The following is an 18,096-nucleotide window of genomic DNA, read 5'->3' on the forward strand; positions in this document are numbered from 1 at the left end:
CACACACACACACACACACACACACACACACACACACACACTTTGAGGCAGGGTTTCTCTGTATATCCCTGGATGTTTTGAAACTCACTCTGTAGACCAAGCTAGCCTCAAACTCAGAGACTCACCTGCCTCTACATCCTGAGTGGTGCTGGGATTAAAGATGTGTGCCACCACATCCATCCAAGCACACATTTCAACGGGGAAAGGAAGAAGGGTGAGTATGCCGGCAGAGGGGGGCTCTTGAGTCCCCACTGTAATGGCGCTGCTTCGATTCACTCTCATTGTTCTGGTTCTGCATGAGACTACCTCCCAGGAAATCTCTGCAAACCCATCACTTCCTGTCTGGCTCCCATACTGGGCTAGCTGCCTTCCTCACAGGAACCATGGACACCTCCAGCATCCAGCATCCAGCTAGCACAGCTAGGCCTTTTCCTCCCTACTCACCACAGTACGGGGCACTGGATGTTGTCAGGAGATAAACCTTCACTTCCTTGGGGAGCGGCTCAATCTTGACACCACCTCGTTCCACCAGTCCTGGATGTAAAGAAGCAAAGATGGCATCGTTTTCAGAAGGCCATTTCTAGGACCCAGAGTCCCCAGTCAGGTGTGGACTCACTTATGCACCCATTGCTCCACAGATCCTCGACTGCACACGAGCTCTGCCTCATGCTTTGTGATGAATCCCAAGAGCCAAACAAAACAACAGCAAAACAAAAACAAACAAAACAAAAAAGTCCAGTGGAGCGAAAACAAGAAAGTCAGCAGGAAGAACATTCTTCAAATCAATCCACAAATTCATTTGTTTTCTTTTTAAATGTGTTGTTTGTTTGTTTGTTTGTTTAGTAGGGGTCTAGGGGGAACCACGGGCAGTTGCATGTTACAACACACACGTGGAAGTCAGAAAGCTCATAGTAGGTAGCCAATTCTCTCATTCTACCAGTTGGATCATGAGGATGGAACAAATGGTTTTCTGGCTTGGTGGCAAGAGCCTGACTGCTGGACCATTTCCCCTGTCCTCGTTTGGCTAATTCTTGGTAGATACCTGTAAGAAACTCGTTTTGTGTCTAGTTTTGTGTCTAACTTGCAAACCAATTCATATCCCAGTTGCTTCAACAGCACCTATATCATGTTAGTGGGGACACAGCGAAGTGAGCGTTTGTCCTGAAGACTCAAAGATGACTGCTGAGGAGACTCGGGGGTGAGGTCAGAGCTAGGACAAGGACCTGCAGGGTGAAGAACCTTGGCTAACACACCTGGAAGGGTAGACAGCTATTGTCTCTGAGGTTCAGTGTGAGGAAGAGCAGAAGGAGAGGTTGGGCAGGCGGTGGGAAGTAGCTGTAACCGACCACCTGACCCATCACCTCTGAAGGGAATCCAAACACTTATCTGTGGAAGAGGAGACGATGCCAGTGTGCGTTAGGGGACACTATCTGCCTTTCCCATTTTGTCAGGCTAGTACCATGTCACCATAGGAGCAATGGCAACCTGCTGTATTCCGAGTGGCATCTAGGGATGGTAGGGAATGCAAAACTGTGGAACCAGAAGAGAGCTTAACTTTTTCCCTTTGGTTTTCCCCCTACGATACAAGATACCATGGTTTCCACAGATGAGTAGAGACCCAATCCCTCAGCTTCCGTAGAGTCCTTTCCTCAGACTGGCTGCAACCACAGAGAGACATACATGACCTGCCCAACAATTAGTCACCATCCCTATCCCAGAGGATGTCATTTGGCCACCATAACCTCCCACTTCTAAAGAGGACTACGTGCAGCTCTGGGAAACCCCTCCCAGGTGCACATAGCCAGCAAGCATGCCAGCATGGAGCATGTGAGCTGAGCATAGCCAGCACAGAACATATGAACTGAGCATACCAGCATGGAGCGTATGAGCTGAGCATAGCCAGCACGGAGCATATGTGCTGAGCATAGCCAGCATGGAGCGTATGAGCTGAGCATACCAGCATGGAGCGTATGAGCTGAGCATAGCCAGCACAGAGCATATGAGCTGAGCATATGAGCAGAGCACCTCATGGGTTAATTTCCTCTTCCCAAATGAATAGACTCTTAACCCTAGGTCAAAGGTGCTCTGACAATGTGATTGTCTAAACAAGACATGCACTGTCACAGCACCCACTATGTGCCAACATGATACGGAAAAACCACAAGGCCCCATCCCTAGATAAAGCACTACAGGCCATCAATGGCTGCAGAGAAAGAGAGAATCAGTCTTCCCTAAGGATGAGCCCCTCAGAGGTTATCTGATCCCAAGTGGACAGCCTTAAATAAGAGCAGCACTAATGGGCTTGTGCGTGTGCGTGTGTGTGTGTGCGTGTGTGATTGGAGAGGGGAGAGAAAGGGATAAAGATGATGTAAATATGGAGTAAATAAAGAGTCAAACAATTTAACATTATAAAATTAAAAACCATTTAAAAAAACAAAAGAGGTAACAAATGGTTCATGCTAGAACTCCCCCAAATTGCCCAGGTTAGCCGAGGGAAGCCGAGGGAGTGAGGTCTTACCAATCCTCGGACAGGAGAGCAGGAAAGGGTTAAAGCAATCCAGACAGTCTCCTGCAAGGAAGGCCTTGTAGCTGGCACAGGGGAAAGCCATCAGTGGGCAGGTGTTCTCCAGGGCACTGATGTAGAGGTGTACAGCCCTCATGTGATCACAGATCAAGTAATTGTAACCTGAGAGAGGACAAAAATCTACATCACGGTTTGGGACCAGAGCAGTGGAAACTCCCTCGCTGCTGCTCACTCTTAAGTCTTCTGAGTTTTGTACCGCAGAGGGTTATGATTAGACACACTGTCCCCTGGGCGACACTTTGAAGTATTAACAGACACGCTTACCTCCATCTCTCTTTCCCTTTTCATTTCCCTGAGCTATGGAAGCTTAGCCTATCAAAAAAATGGCTTGATCTGAGATTGATTCTTATATGATTAGAAAAAAAATGGGAGCATACAGAATTAGGGGGCACCACCTCTACAGCTGAGATGCTTGTCTCTCAGCTTGTCTATCTTCTTCAGCACCACCCACAAAACAATTTTCTCACCCAGCGACGAGACAGTCCAGAGCAGTGGCTCTCGGCCTTCCCGATGCTGTGACCCTTTCAGACAGTTCTTCACGATGTGGTGACCCCCCAACCATATAATTACTTTTGTTGCTACCTCGTCACTGTACTTCATTCACTACCTCGATGAACCATAATATAAATATCTGCATTTTGCGATGGTCTTAGGCAACACCGTGGAAAGATTGTTTGACCCTCAAATGGGTCGAGACCCACAGGTTGAGAACACCTGTTCATGATCAGTCTTTTAAATTAAACATGCAGTACCTCACTAGCCCAATAGCTCATCTAAAGAACTTTCCAAGTATCTCGATTACCCCAATTGATTTGATTGTGCTCATTTTTTTTTTAAAAGTTGCCACCACTCATGTGCACGCAGCGCGCGCGTGCACACACGCACACACACACACACACACACACACACACACACATGCCGCAGCCCAATTAAGAGTTAAAAGGTAAGGAATAAGCCACCTGCAGGGTCTCAGGGTCATTTGACTTCCCCTGTACCACAAGACTCTCTCTTGGCCTGACAGGTAAGAATAAACTCTGTTCATTCTCTTCTCTCCTACGGTCAGGTGTCCCCTACTGCAAGAGTTCCTCTTTTAGCATCAACAGGGAACAGGGCAGCTGGTCTCTGTCCCTGCTTCTCAAACTGCATTGTGAAGAAATGAAAACTGTCGAAGGAAAATGTCACTAAGAGTTTCTACAAACATTGAAACCAAACCATCCCTCCTGGTCAGGAGTGCAGAAATGCAATTACAGATTTCTAAGAAAAACCAGTAAATCAGGCAAAAAAAAAAAAAAAAAAAAAAAGTACTTGTTTGATAAAACTGTCAAAAGAATCCTTAAAATGGAGCCGGGTGTGATGGTGCCAAACTGGAATCCCAGTATTCAGGAGGCTGAAGCAGGAAGAGAGTTCTGAGTTTGAGGTCAGCTTGGGCTACAGCATGAGATATTGCCTTAAAAGCAAACAAAACAGAAATCCTTAAAATATTAAGAATTTGATAAGACAAGAGGATACTACAAATGCCCAGAAATCAGCATTTAATATTTCTAAGTGAAATGCCAATATAGTCATTTTAGTCATAAAAAGACTATAAGGATGAGCAATCGTTGGTGCTTAGCTTTTGATAGATTTAGTATTATTTAAAACAGATAAGTAACTATACTTGTTATTTAAATTCATTTATAATTTAAAATATGCGTTAAATCTTTCAAAAAGAGAATTCCAGAGGAATATATTTAGGAGAGGATGCGTTAAAAATATCTTTCTGGCCAGGCGTGGTGGCGCACACCTTTAATCCCAGCACTCGGGAGGCAGAGGCAGGAGGATTTCTGAGTTCAAGGCCAGCCTAATCTACAAAGTGAGTTCCAGGACAGCCAGGGCTATACAGAGAAACCCTGTCTCCAAAATCCAAAAAAAAAAAAAAAACCTTTCTGGTAGTTTTGGAAGCAGGTATAGCATTATATCCCTTCAATGCCAGCACTCAGGAGGCAGAGGCAGGCTATAAGCTTGGTAAGACATTGGGTGAAGCAACCTTTGGCCGTGTAGCTCTGTGGTCTGATGGCTTTCTGATGGCAGAATCTTCTGCCACCACTACATTCCGAAGAGAAGGCAGCTCCCGTAAGCTTTGCCACAGATCATGTCTCAGGATGCAGTGGGGGTTACTGGCCTGACACAGACTGGGATGACGGCACGAACATGAGTTAGACTTCCAGCATCAGAAAACTCGCTGGCATTCGTGGGCTCCAAAGATAACTAGTATGTGCTAAGACCCTGTAAACCATAGGAGGGCATGTGTCATCAGGACAACCCTGTGCGGCCCACACTGGTTGAGACATGGGGAATCTCATTTTATAGAGCAGGGACATACTAACTCTCCCTGACTTGCCGACCTGCATGAAAGAACACAGGGCATCCAGGCTGGTCTTGGCCTCCGTTGACAAAGTAGTCCACATGTCCGACAGGAATCCGGATACCCAAATCTGAAAGAGGCAGAGCCCTGTTAACCTCCTGCTTCAGGAATATACTTCCCCACTCCCACATCAGAATGGTTGGGAGTCGGGGTCCTCGTTCCTAATGGAGGGCCTGGAAGCTACACAAGGCAAACCACACTGAGAAGAGGCCCACTAGGATCAGTTTATAGAATTCTTGGACTTGACCGATAAAATAAAATAAGCCTTCCTTTTCTGTTACACTTGAACCGCACGGTTCTCGTTCCTGTTCCTAGAACATGTCAGGCACTAGCCCACGTCCAGGCCTTACTTTGCCCATCTTCTCTAGCCAGAATCTTCTAGATCCTGCCAAGGCTGATTCGTTCTCCTCTACTGAGACATACCTACTATACAGATGTTCGTCAATAACCCTTTGGAAGCAACCTCCTCTGAAGTTACCCTCTATCGATACGCTTTCTTACACAATGTGTGATAGTCACAATGAGTGACTAATAAATCATTACTGAATGAACAAATAAACAGACGCCTAGCTACATATCCCTGTTTGTTGTTGAGTTCTCAGGCCTGGCTTCCTAGCTCAGTGAAGATCCATCAAATAAGCAGAATCATCATTGAAGAAGCAGCTCCAACTTCAAAAAGCCCGGGGGCCAATGTCAGGTAATGATGAATCAAACAGGACATAGATTTGTTGGGGATGGGAGAGTTCTATTTCATTTTTTAAATTGGTTTTGTATAGGAAAACGATGGTTCTTTTTTTTTTTTTTTAATCACAATGAAATACACATAACTAAAGTTACCATCTTCATCTTTAAGAAGACAACGAGTGGGGGCTGGAGAGATGGCTCAGCGGTTAAGAGCACTGACTGCTCTTCCAGAGGTCCTGAGTTCAATTCCCAGCAACCACATGGTGGCTCACAACCATCTGTAACGAGATCTGGCGCCCTCTTCTGGAGTGTCTGAAGACAGCTACAGCATACTTACATATAATAAATAAATAAATCTTTTAAAAAAAAAAAAAGACAACTAGTGCCTTTATGTATCATTATTGATTGTCTACATTTATAGTGAGAAGTCACTGTCCCCCCCCCCTTTATTGCCTAAATATCGCTATCCTGAACTAAAGCTATATATTAGGCACCAACTCCTCCTTTCTCCTCCCTCCTTCTCCGTTAACCACCCTTGTGTTTCTGTCTCCGTAGATGTGACTCTTAAGTAAAGGACTCACCTTACTCATGAGCAAGAAGACAAACTATGGTAGCACAGCCAGGCTTGTGGGGCCTTGGTATGTGTCTGTGCAGTGACGGTAAGGACGGGGCTTGGATAATACCACTGCATGGGCTTCTTCCAGTTGCATGCCTTGTGAGCTTTGGATGCTAGAAGAATGCTTTAGGCCCTCAGAGGCTGAGCCACAGGTATCTCTCTCCCTTGAACTATAAGCCCTTCTGGTCTAGAACAGATACTGTTTCTCTTGTTGCAGTAACACTGAGCACAGTGCCTGGTACACACCATGGGGACATTTTATTTCCAGTAGACATAAGGATGATTGCCCACCTCTTTTCCCAGGTGGTCAGAAAGACAAGGCAGAGTGAGAGTTAAAGTGACCTATCCTGTGTGGGTCACTATTGGAAGGGAGATTCTCTCTCTTGACCTAGGCTTGTCCCCTGGGAAAAAGGAAAGTCCAGACTGGCCTGTGTGCCCGGGGAGCGGAATGTCCCTGTCTCCATCCTCAGGGGACAGGTGCACACGGTCTAAAAAAGCAGCATGACTTCCCTTATGCTATGCAGACAGCAACACCCCTCAGCACAAGATATGGTGTTAAATCGGAAAGATTACCAAACAGTTTTGGTTCATGAGTGAGAGTCCTCCTGCCCACTGATAGCTTAAAATAAAACTACTAGTCTCTGTGGTCACTGAACAATGATAGCCAAAGAATGATCTCAGATCTGGAAGAGACTTTCAAAATCATTATGATACGTTCTCTGTTGTATAACAGAAGCTCTGCCAGGAACAGGGGCTCTCGAGCCAGGACCACGCCCCTAGGTGCTAGCATCATAACCTTTACCTATGTGCCCTCCCTCATCCCAGACACATCACCCCAGCTCACTGTCAGTGTCTGTGTGGATGGCTTCTACAAACAGGGCGTCTCCAGCATCCAAGCGTTCCTCCAGGCTGGCTCTGGTGTACTCTGGTCCAGCAGGATCCAGACCTGTAAGGACAGACTACTCTCAGGATCCTTGTCCCTCTCAACTCCCAGAAACACCAAGGATACGCACTGTGCCTTCCCCAGAAATCCCTCCAGTTCAGCTCAGAGCATTATCTTACCAAGACCAAGGATTGGAAGACCCAGCCCAGAACCACTTTAATCCAGGAAACCTCATGGTCTACTGTCTATTGTGGTACTCTCTCAATGGCTCACTTTTCTGCTTCTAAAATGAACTTAACAATACCATCGATTTGGCAAAAACAATGATAATAGGTGTCATCCCAGAGGGTCTCTCGGGATGAGTCTGTGAGGCATGATTCTAACTTGTCCAACTGAAGGACTAAGAGTGTAGGGTAATCTACAACAGGTTACCAGGCAACCCCCACCCTTACTGACTGAGGCAGAAGACTGAAGCATCACCCCTGTCTTTGAAGCTATTCAACACACTGTCTGGGGGTGATTTCCACACCAAATCCCAATTACGGCTTATTACAGCCTAGTGTCTAAGTGTGTGCCCTGAGGTTTGGAAGCAAACATACGGGCTCATATGGTGACATTGGAGATGGCGGAGGAATGACACTATTTTGTGCAAACAGTGGATCATTTTAGTAGCAATAATGACTCTGTCGTAAGGATGTGGGCTCACCATCCCATCTGCACACGTCAGATGAGTCTCTGGAGCAATATCTCTCTGTCTCTAGTCACTGAGAGGAAATAGAGAGGCATCTTTTTTACCTGTGATCCGTCCCAACTGGCCTTTGTAGAAATGTCCCACCATGCCTCCAACATGAGCCCCCAGACTGACACCAATAATGTGGACAGAGGACTCCGACACACCCAGCTCCTGGAATAGACAATAGATTCCACTTGGGCCACAGTGGCTTTCTTGAGACTTGTGAAAACCGAGGGCCTTGGGCACCACACACCTACCCACATGCTTCAGGGAAAGGACAGGCCTCCCATCCATCACTGTTTTTCTTTTTGAGCTCTGTCCCCCACCCCCACCCACCCACCCAGTTCCCTCACTTCAGATTATTCAATGATTACATCATTCCTTAGGAGGATTACTAAATTATACACAGTCAGCATTCCTTATTTTTGTGCAATATCATGTCTTATTGTGGCTTGGGGGCCCCTGAGGAAGCTCAGTGCCCAGCCTCTCAGCACCCTAAGAATCTGGCTCTGCTTGCGCCCTAGATCCCAAGGGCAAATCTTTTAATGTCAGGCTGCCCTTTTCTGTACACATGGCCAAAACGAACCCAAATCTTCCAGAACCTACCAAAAGTTTGCTGAGGAAACGGGAGATCTCCAGGCTCAGCTTGACCACATTCTCCACCGCTGAGTAGTACACGCCCGTAGAACCATAAACCCAGTCCACTGCAATCACATTAGCATCTGCTGCCCGCAGGAGAGCGCTGATAAACTTGTCAATCCAAGAAGGCTTTGTTCCTAACGCCCTGGACAGGAATCAAAACACAGGGGAAGAAAATGGCTTGCCAAATGACTAGCTATTGATAGAAACCTCAATTAGCCCCTAAACCGGGGAGAAGTCAAGACTAAGGACAGCCAGTCAGCGCCTTGAGGAGAGGGAGAAACATCCTTCCAGATGTGGAACCAGCACATGTGGAGCCTTCCAGCACCAGTACATGTAAATTATCTGAAAAGGCCTCTCATTTCTCATTGCATGTACAACTCACAACACATAGCAGGGATCCCTGCCACACCCTACCTTCACTCTGCCCCTTTGTGCAAAGCTCTGCAGACTGTCTGCATGCTCTGTCTCTATGCTGTTTGAGAGACAACTCTGGACCTTAGAGCTAAAAATACACGGCCTGAATTCTCATTTTAAAATATAGGTTCTACCCTTGAAGAGGCTTTTATTCTTATGCCCTTGCATTCATTTACAACACAGTTTACCCGAGTACCTCTGGGCCTAAGGGGTAGGCTGGGTGATTTCCAAGATGTAAACACAAGTCCCTGTCCTTCTAGAACCTACGGTATGATACTCTTCTAGAAAGATAATGATGGACAATTTCCAGAAAGCTTTCTTAACAGTGTGGAAAGACCTTCTAACTCCCTGTTGTGGGACAGTGCGAGCATGCTCACAAGGAGACAGGAGTACAGAAAGTGATCCCTGTGGTTTAATAGAAGGGCTGCCTGATGAACACTCTGGCTCTAGCAGCTCTCCCTGGGAGAGTGGCTGCAGCTAAGACTTGCTAGAGAAATGTGTTGGGGAAGGAATAAAGAATGTCAATTAAGGGAACATGTGACTGGGCCTTTGGAGCAGAGAAGGGCCAGATGTGAAGTTGTGGGGACACCTCTCCAATTGGTACCCCAATTCTATATGCCCTGCAGTCACTCTGACCCTCTCTTCTCACAAACTTTCTCTATTTTCGGTCTTGTCAGTGGGTTTTGGGGAAAAAGATGTTTGAAGGGAAGGGTAGTGATTGAGTTATGGTAGGGTACCAGAAACCTCAGAGCTGTCAGGCTCCTGAGAAATGCTAACCTCTAGGTAAGATGGAGGTAGCATCATAAACAAAAATTTCTCAAGTCGTTAAATCATGGGAAAAAAAGTGAAGGAAAAAAAAAAAAGAGGAAATAAAACCCTGGGTAAAAAAAGTACCTTGTTGTTATCCCCGTGTGACTGCGTAAACCCTGTGACCTCATTGTCCCAAATGATTCATGCTGTAGAACCACACTCTGGAGATAATGGTACAGCAGGTACAGGTTTTTGCCCAAGAACCTATGGGCCTCTTCCTCCACCTTCCTTCTTAATCCAGGTATGGAAACTGGAGTGGCTCATCCAGGGTCATAAAGACAGAGCAGAGAGATAGACTTACTGCCTGTGCCAGGAAGAGTGAGGATCGACATGTGCAGGGTTTCCACGAGGCTCCTTCAAGGACATGAGCGGTGATGGGCAGTAAACCCACGCCGCTTCATCTCCCCGTCATCTCCCCATGCACTATGGTCTCTCTGGGTCTTAGCCGAGAAGATCCTACGGGTTGCTTAACTCTCACCTGAATCCATGAATAATTATTTTGGTTCCCAGACTGGCATTGAACTCAGAGCTCCGGATGTCACTGCCTTCTTCTACCAGCTGCCCACAGCTGGGGTCCGAGGGGGTAAAGAGGAGAAACTGCACCTTGAGGTTGGTGCCTCGGAGGAGGTTGGCACTCTGGAAGTCCGTGCATTTGGATTCGGGGGTAGGGGGTACGTTCCCTGGAGGAAACAAGACAGGACAAGAATATTCAGTATGAGGTCAACATCTTTTAGAAGGACGGTGTCCTGGACGGAAGATATGAGCAGGAGCTGTAAGCCCGGGATGCGTTGAGTCAGCCAGCTCAGTGATTAATCACGTATCTGTCAAAAGATGCATCAGTTCTGTAAGCCGAAATCTGTGCTGAATTCTCACGCCTAAGAGTGAAATACCAGAGAAGAATAGGAATATTGTTCAGATCAAGAAAGTTAAAGACCAGCCGGGCGTGGTGGCGCACGCCTTTGATCCCAGCACTCGGGAGACAGAGGCAGGCGGATTACTGAGTTCGAGGCCAGCCTGGTCTACAAAGTGAGTTCCAGGACAGCCAGGGCTACACAGAGAAACCCTGTCTCGACAAAAACAAAAACAAAAAAAAAAAAAACAAAAAACAAAAAAAAGAAAGAAAGAAAGTTAAAGACCATGGAAAATGGCTGTTGTGGGGCCGAGTGAAGTTACCCACATTGTTGTCAACTCAACTGGGTTTGGAACCTCCTTGGAGATGTGCTTTCTCGGTGTGACTGACTTGAAGTCGTTTTCAGAGAGGCTTAGCTGAGGAGGAAGGAACCAGGCCAAATGTGGGTAACACCATCCCACAGACCAGGATCCCAGACCAACTAATGAGAGGAAACAGGGCAAGCCAGATGAGCACCACTGTTCACCTCGCTCTACTTCCTGACTGGATGCAGTGTGACCACAGCCACAATGTGACTGCGCCTCATGCCCCACTGCTGTGCCTTCTCATCACGATACATCATATCCCTTTTAAGTCCTCAGCCAAATCAGATCCTTCTCTTAAGTTACCTCCGTCAGTCACATTCTCACAGTGATGAGAAAAGTAGCTAAGACAAGCCTCTCCCCCAGCGTTGTAGACTTCAAAGTCCTATTCGCCCATGCCTCAGAATGTGGCCATATTTAGCAAGGGACTTTTACAATGATAGTTACATTATAATGAGACTTTAATACAGCGTGATTGGTGTCCTTATGAGAGGAGAAATTTTGACAGAAAGAGAAGATGAGGCAAGCTGGCACAGGAAGAAATCAAAGGAAGAAGACTGGGGCCAAGTCCCTCATGAACCTCAGAAGAAACCTGCCCCGTCTGACACTGTGAGAAGTCTTCACCAACCACACGTATGTAAAGCATTTTTCAGTATACTCCTTAGGTACAATATACTCCAATGTTTCAGATATTTTTAGCCAAAGCCAACGGACTTTTGAGAGCATCAAGGAGAAAAGACGCAACCTAAAGCTCTTCCCTTCCTGAAGGGACCACACGGCTCGTATCATTTGAGCTTGTATCCCTGAGTCTACCTCAGTGATGAGGAGCTGTGGTCCCTAGCTCCCAAAACGTCTCACAGAGACAGACTGGAGTAGGGACAAGAGGCATTCTGACCCAACACATGGCACTGTGGCAGCCTCCCAGAATTACTGCCATGGAACAGAGATAACAGACTTGTCTTTATGGAGACCCTTTCTCCAATGATGACAGCATCTTTAGATTCTGCCTTGGCTATATGCTATCAGAAGTAACTGTGACATACACGCATAGCACAAGTGTGGACCTAGGATGCTCTGGGGTGTGGAGCTACTGTGAGTGGATCCTGGGAACCTGACCATAGAGAATCTTCCACATAGCATCGCCATATTGCTGAGTCTGAGCCCCAGCCTCTGATGTAGTTCTTCCGGATAGCCTTGTCCTTGGCGCTCCTGGGACCAAGCCCACTCTCAGTACAGCAACCTTCTCGATCTACACTTTTCTCTCTCACAGTAGGTGAGAAAGATGTCTGTCTGCTCCACTTCACTTGCCTTTTATAGCCTTTGCCATTGATTAATTTTCTTTTTTAAAACACTGCCTTCCCACATGCCATTTTGTTTTCATTAGTACTGAAGATTGACCCTAGGGTAGTGTGAGTGAAGTACTCTACCACCAAGCTAAAGCCCCAGCGCTAATATTTTTTTAAAGATAGGATCTTCTCACAAGATCCCACATTAGCCTCAAACCCACGGATTGCGGCCTCAGCTCCCTGAATACTAGAATAAAGATGTGTGTCACTACATTTGGCAGAACTAAATCCTCTCAGATAAGCATAACATGTCCCCTCAGGGAGTGCTGTGGCTTGAGTGTAACTTGAGTATAATCCCCTCCAAATCTATTATGTCCCCAAGATGGCAGTACTGAGAGGCACACTGGGCCTTTAAGAAATGGAGCCCACCCACGTGTGGTGGCACACACAGTTAATTCCACCCCTTGGGAAGCAGACAGAGGATTATGATCTTGGGGCCAGACTGGGTTATATAGTAAATTCCAGGCCAGCCTGGGCTAAATAATGAAACCCCAGCTCAAGAAACAAAGGACTGGGAAGGTGGCTCTGTGGTGAAGCACGTGTAAAAGGCCTGGCTTTTGATCTGCTGGACTTGGGGTTGGGAGGGGAACCACATGAGACCTAATGAGGTCCTTGGCTCACTGGATGTGTACCCCAGAAGCTGATGGTAGGATCTCAGACTCGTTCTACACTTGGCCCAATAATGACATATTTTTTTTCTTTTTTTCTTTTTTCTTTTTTTTTTTCTTTTTTTCCCCGAGATAGGGTTTCTCTGTATAGCCCTGGCTGTCCTGGAACTCACTCTGTAGACCTGGCTGTCCTCAAACTTAGAAATTTGCCTGCCTCTGCCTCTCAAGTGCTGGGATTAAAGGTGTGCACTACCACTGCCCGGCGACATTTTTCTCCAATATATGCTTCCGTTATAACATCCCATTAAGAAAAGACCAACCCAGTGGGGCTGCTTGCTCTTGGACTTGCACTTCCAAAACCAAACAAACTTGAACTAAGTAACACTCTTCTTTTAAAGTTATTTGTGTCAGGTATTTTATAGTATAAATATAAAACTGACTAACACAAAAAAGCCCCCAAGTCACCCAAGGATCAATATCACTCAGACAACATTATCTAAATAAATGTCAAAATTAGAAGCTAGCAACAAAATGTGAAGTGGAAATTTCTGGTTTATTTGGAGACTCGGTTGTATTACATGATGTTTTTCCCCAAACTGTCTTATGAGAGGATGTTTTTGCTGAAACAAACATGTGAGCAGGTGTTTTTGCTGAAGCAGACACATGGGAAGATATTCTGCTGAGAACAGACATGTGTTTTTCTGGAAGCTTCCTGGAAAAGGGACACGTGATATTTTATTGGAGCAGATGCTTGAGAGGACACGTGATGTTTGGAAAGGGTATAAGTATAACCCAAAAGACAGTGGATGATTCTCTGCCATCGGTTCACCTTGCCACTCTTTGCTGGTCCATGGGATTTGCCGATGATGCTGTGGCATTGGTTTGCCTTGCCTTCTTCACTAATCATCATCTGTCATGACTTTGTGTAGAGAAACTCACCAAAGAACTTCTGGTGGTGTTCTGGTGACTTCTTGCTGTTTCTGCGCTCAGTCCAACTGGAACTGCCATTGCTGATTCAAGAATGGTGTTTGCAAGTGGATCGGGCTACTGCTGCCGATTCCTGTGAACCGAACTGCTCATAAACTGACAATGGAGACTGGAATAGCCCCCAAAGAATTATTTCTACACAGGTCTACATCCTCCTTTGCCCTATAAACCTTTCTTTCCCACTACCTCTGGTGGATAATGGACTAGAAAGAAGGTTAAAGCATTTAAGAACACTTATTAAAGTAGGTTTTGAAAAATCTAAGCCTACAAAAATGTATTTAAAAATACATGGGAAGTATTTAAAACTCTCTTAAGCAATGTGCTTCTTAAACAACACTCACAGTGGAAGGTGAAGAATATAAAGAACTAAATGATGCTAAGATTCATATAGAGAAGCTAAGACGCTGCAGCACTTCCAGTGTCAATGTGACTTACTGGGAGACCATTAGACCAAGGCAACTTGAGTTCCCGAGTTAGCATATGGAAACTCAATACAGCAAGTATAAAACTGGAAACAAAACTTAAGCTTGACCAACCAGGAGCAGCCCCTTCACTTCTGAATGAGGACTTTAAGTCCATTTTTAACTAATCAAATAGCTTCTTTGCACTATTTGTCTTTCAAGACTTTTATTTTAAGGCAAGGGTAGGGCTGGAGAGGTGGCTCAGTGGTTAAGAGCACTGACTGACTGCTCTTCCAGAGATCCTGAGTTCAATTCCCTGCAACCACATGGTGGCTCAGAACCATCTGTAATGGGATCTGATGCCCTCTTCTGGTGTGTCTTAAGGCAAGGGTGGTGGTGTACATCTTTATGCCCAGCACTTGAGAAGCAGAGGCAGGCAGATCTCTGTGAGTTGAAGACAAGCCTGGTCTATAAAGGGAGTTCCAGGACACCCAGAGGTATACAGTGAGACACTGCCTATGGGAATGGGTTGGGGTGCATAGTCTTAAGTGTAATAAGGGGAAAAGAGAAAAATGTTTGCTTAGCTAAGTCAGTCCTTTTAGGAAAGAGTAACACAGTCACTCCAGATTTAGCAAAAGATATAGGAAGGTAATCGTTGAAATGAAAGAATTAGTAACTCATTGTTACTAATGTAAGCCATTGTAGTGTTTAGGCCAAATGTCGTACACCCCTTTCATTCCTCACATACTAATGGTAACCAAACCCTGCTGGCTTTGTCATCAGAATCGCACATGCAGAATTCAACCATCCCCACCTTCTTAGTCACTACTTAGGGCTGAGCCATGGCCAATTCTCAAGATGACTGCCATAGGCTGGTTGTCACTGCTTTTCTAGCCTACACTACATTTGGTCTGATTGCTTCACCATAGCCAAGATTATCCCCAGGTAAAGTTGGTCAGGTCAGGGTATTCCATGGCAGAGCCCTTGGTATTTTACTCAGAATAGGAGATATCCTTGGAATGGACTTCAGGGCCCTCAAGGGTCTTGTCTGCCCTCTTTAGAGCCCTTCCTCATTGGGGACACAGAGGTCTTTGTGCTCCTAGACATGCACTAAGGCAGTGGTTCTCAACCTGTGGACTGTGGCCTCTTTGGGGTCTCCCTTCACAGGGGTCTCCTAAAAGCATGGGCAAACACAGATATTTATTATGATTCCTAAAAGTAGCAAAATTACAGTTATGAAGTAGCAACAAAAATAATTTTATGATGTGGGGGTCACAACAACACGAGTAACTGTATTAAAGGGTGGCAGTATTAGGAAGGTTGAGAACCACTGCACTGAGGGAACTTGGAATATTAACACAATGGTTGTCCCTTCGGGGGAGGTCACACAAAACCTTTTTTTCTCCCAGAAGCAGGGAGCAGATGTGCTTTCTAGCCTGGTGGCTTTTGTGCAGTCTGGTGTGGCTAGAGACTTTCTGGCAGCAGACTTTCCTCCAGACCTGTTCTCATAAAACTTGGGGTTTTTTCCCCAGTCAATCAATAGCATCTGTCTTTATGGAAGGTTCTTTACAAAGAGTTTTATGTAGTCACGTCTGATCTATATGCATTTTACTTTATTCCTCAAAGAGATTTAGGTATGCTTTGTTGTGGGGGGAGGGGGGATTGAGCTAACCACAAGAATAGTTTTCACCAGATTGTACTGGGTTTAAATATACCTAAAGTAAATCAATCATGGTTAGACTCACTGGCTACTACGTTGTGTTGTGCTGAACTGCCTTGTCTTCTGGGGCTTGTTTCTCAACTGCCACTGAAAGACACCGGAATCCCCACGACTGGCGCCCAATGCGTAGGGCTTGCTCCTAGGAGAAGGAACGTAAGAAGTTTGCTTCCTTAAATAGAAGCAGGGGATAGGAGATTGGTCCTCTTACCCACGGAGTCACAACCCTGAGTAAGAGAGTAAAATAGTGTGGATTTTTCCCAGTCCTCTGAGGGAGAGCATTTTATACAGTTATTGGGATATCTGTTAAGATTCAAGGGAGCAAAAATATTTACAGTAACATCTTCATGACTTTGTACAAGGGACTGCAAAATTCAGGCCTCTGTTTCCTGAACAAGAAACCACTGATACTGTCAAATGGAAACACATAGGAGCTAATATAAAAAGGAAACGTCACCGTGAAAAGGGGGATAAAATCCCTGTCATTATTTTGCCATCTGGACTAAAGTCATGTATTGCCTATAGCAGCCTCAGCAGGACCACAATGTGGAGAACCTTCTGGACATATCTTTGCAGGGAATTGTGATTCCGTGTTTTACCCCACCACTGGGGTGTGCAAATGCCACCAGGCAGGCCAAGTTTGGAGTGCTAGACTGAATTTACCCTGTGCTACCATCGGGAGCTGGGTTTAAGGGAAGCGCCTATACACCACTCAGAGGGTGGGGAAAATGCAGCCTAAGATGTGGGAGGCCAAAGCTGAGGTTCCCTGACTCCTGGTCATCCAGTCACAGCTGGAAACCACACAGAGGATTTGGGAACAGAAGGTCACGAGCCTACATCAAAGCTGGGACCAGAGCTGATGGTTCTCAAACTCCTGGACATCCAGATGCTGTTGGAAGTCACAGATGAGCTGAGAACAGAGGAGGCCCACAGGCAGAGAAGGAGCCGGGGTGAGGTGGGGCAGTGTGCATGGGGGGGAATGATAGGGGGTCTGGGAGCACAGAGGGGCCTTCTGCTGGAGACTTAGCCAGGGCGGTTTTGTAGATGAAGGCTTTCTCCATGTTCCCCATGGCAGTTCTTGATGAAATAGTCCTTAGTTCCAAACTGTTTATGGATTTCTCATTGTGGAAAATAGGTGCATGCCACCTCCTCAGGGTGAACCAGAGATTAAATACCTTTTGTTGGGAGGAATGTCTGGGAAGGGAAGCTTCTTGGCTAAACCCTCAAGGCCTCTAGGTACCTCAATTTGGAGAACTTTGCTCTGATTTATGTGACCATAGGTCATATTCCTATGTAGGGAGTGTGGTCACATGACAGGGGCCTGGTTGGGAGCAGGTCCTCTCAGACGTTCCCTCTCAAAGGTTCTGGAGCTTTCAACCCACTCAACCTTACCAAGTTTCCTGGCATGGTTCACTGCTCCACAAGGAACTACTGTTCGTACATTCAAGGAGACTACTTTAGACAATTTTGCACTTGCTTTAAACATCCCAGATTTATAGTCATGTACAGCAAATATTCATTCCCGTCAATCGGATTTAGAAATTCCATCTATGCTCCCTCGCTTTAAGAGACTACTCCAGGAAAATTAGGGACATAATCAGCAGGAAATCAATTGGACGAAATGCCCAATCACGACAGCTCTTAAAATGCCCATGACATTAAATCCTCAAAACACAAATGTTCATCAACATAGTCCAACAGCACGCATGCTCCATTTGCTGATGTGATGTGGGAAATTTTAAGTAGGGATATTGCTGCTCCTTAGGGCTCTAAGCAAATGTGTAAAGCTTCCTCAATCCCAGGACAGTTTTGATGTGGAAATCAAAATATTATAACAAATGTGATGATCAGACAGAAAGAATCTGCGACAAGAGTACGCAACAGCGTGATGCTCTGACACAGGAGAACGGTTTGGCTCAGTATTGTGAGCCTGGAGAACTACTCCTGACCATGGAGTAACTGGGGATGCTCTGGACACTTTAAAAACGGTGCACGCCTTTAATCCCAGCACTTGGGAGGCAGGGGCAGGCGGATTTCTGAGTTCGAGGCCAGCCT

The 18,096-nt window shown here is 45.9% G+C and overlaps 1 protein-coding gene across 1 annotated transcript in view; it reads right to left on the reverse strand.

Moving 5' to 3' along the window:
• Positions 1-18,096, reverse strand: part of Pla1a (phospholipase A1 member A) — a 38,548-nt gene that overhangs the window by 10,050 nt on the left and 10,402 nt on the right. Inside the window, exons 2-8 of the mRNA XM_021209845.1 lie at positions 10,249-10,450; positions 8,511-8,688; positions 7,967-8,075; positions 7,133-7,234; positions 4,969-5,058; positions 2,519-2,686; positions 445-534 (exon numbers count right to left, since the gene is read on the reverse strand). Coding sequence (XP_021065504.1) covers positions 445-534; positions 2,519-2,686; positions 4,969-5,058; positions 7,133-7,234; positions 7,967-8,075; positions 8,511-8,688; positions 10,249-10,450 — 939 coding nt within the window. The remainder of the gene's footprint in view (positions 1-444; positions 535-2,518; positions 2,687-4,968; positions 5,059-7,132; positions 7,235-7,966; positions 8,076-8,510; positions 8,689-10,248; positions 10,451-18,096) is intronic.

Source organism: Mus pahari, chromosome 12, assembly GCF_900095145.1.
Source record: "Mus pahari chromosome 12, PAHARI_EIJ_v1.1, whole genome shotgun sequence".
NCBI lineage: Eukaryota > Metazoa > Chordata > Mammalia > Rodentia > Muridae > Mus > Mus pahari.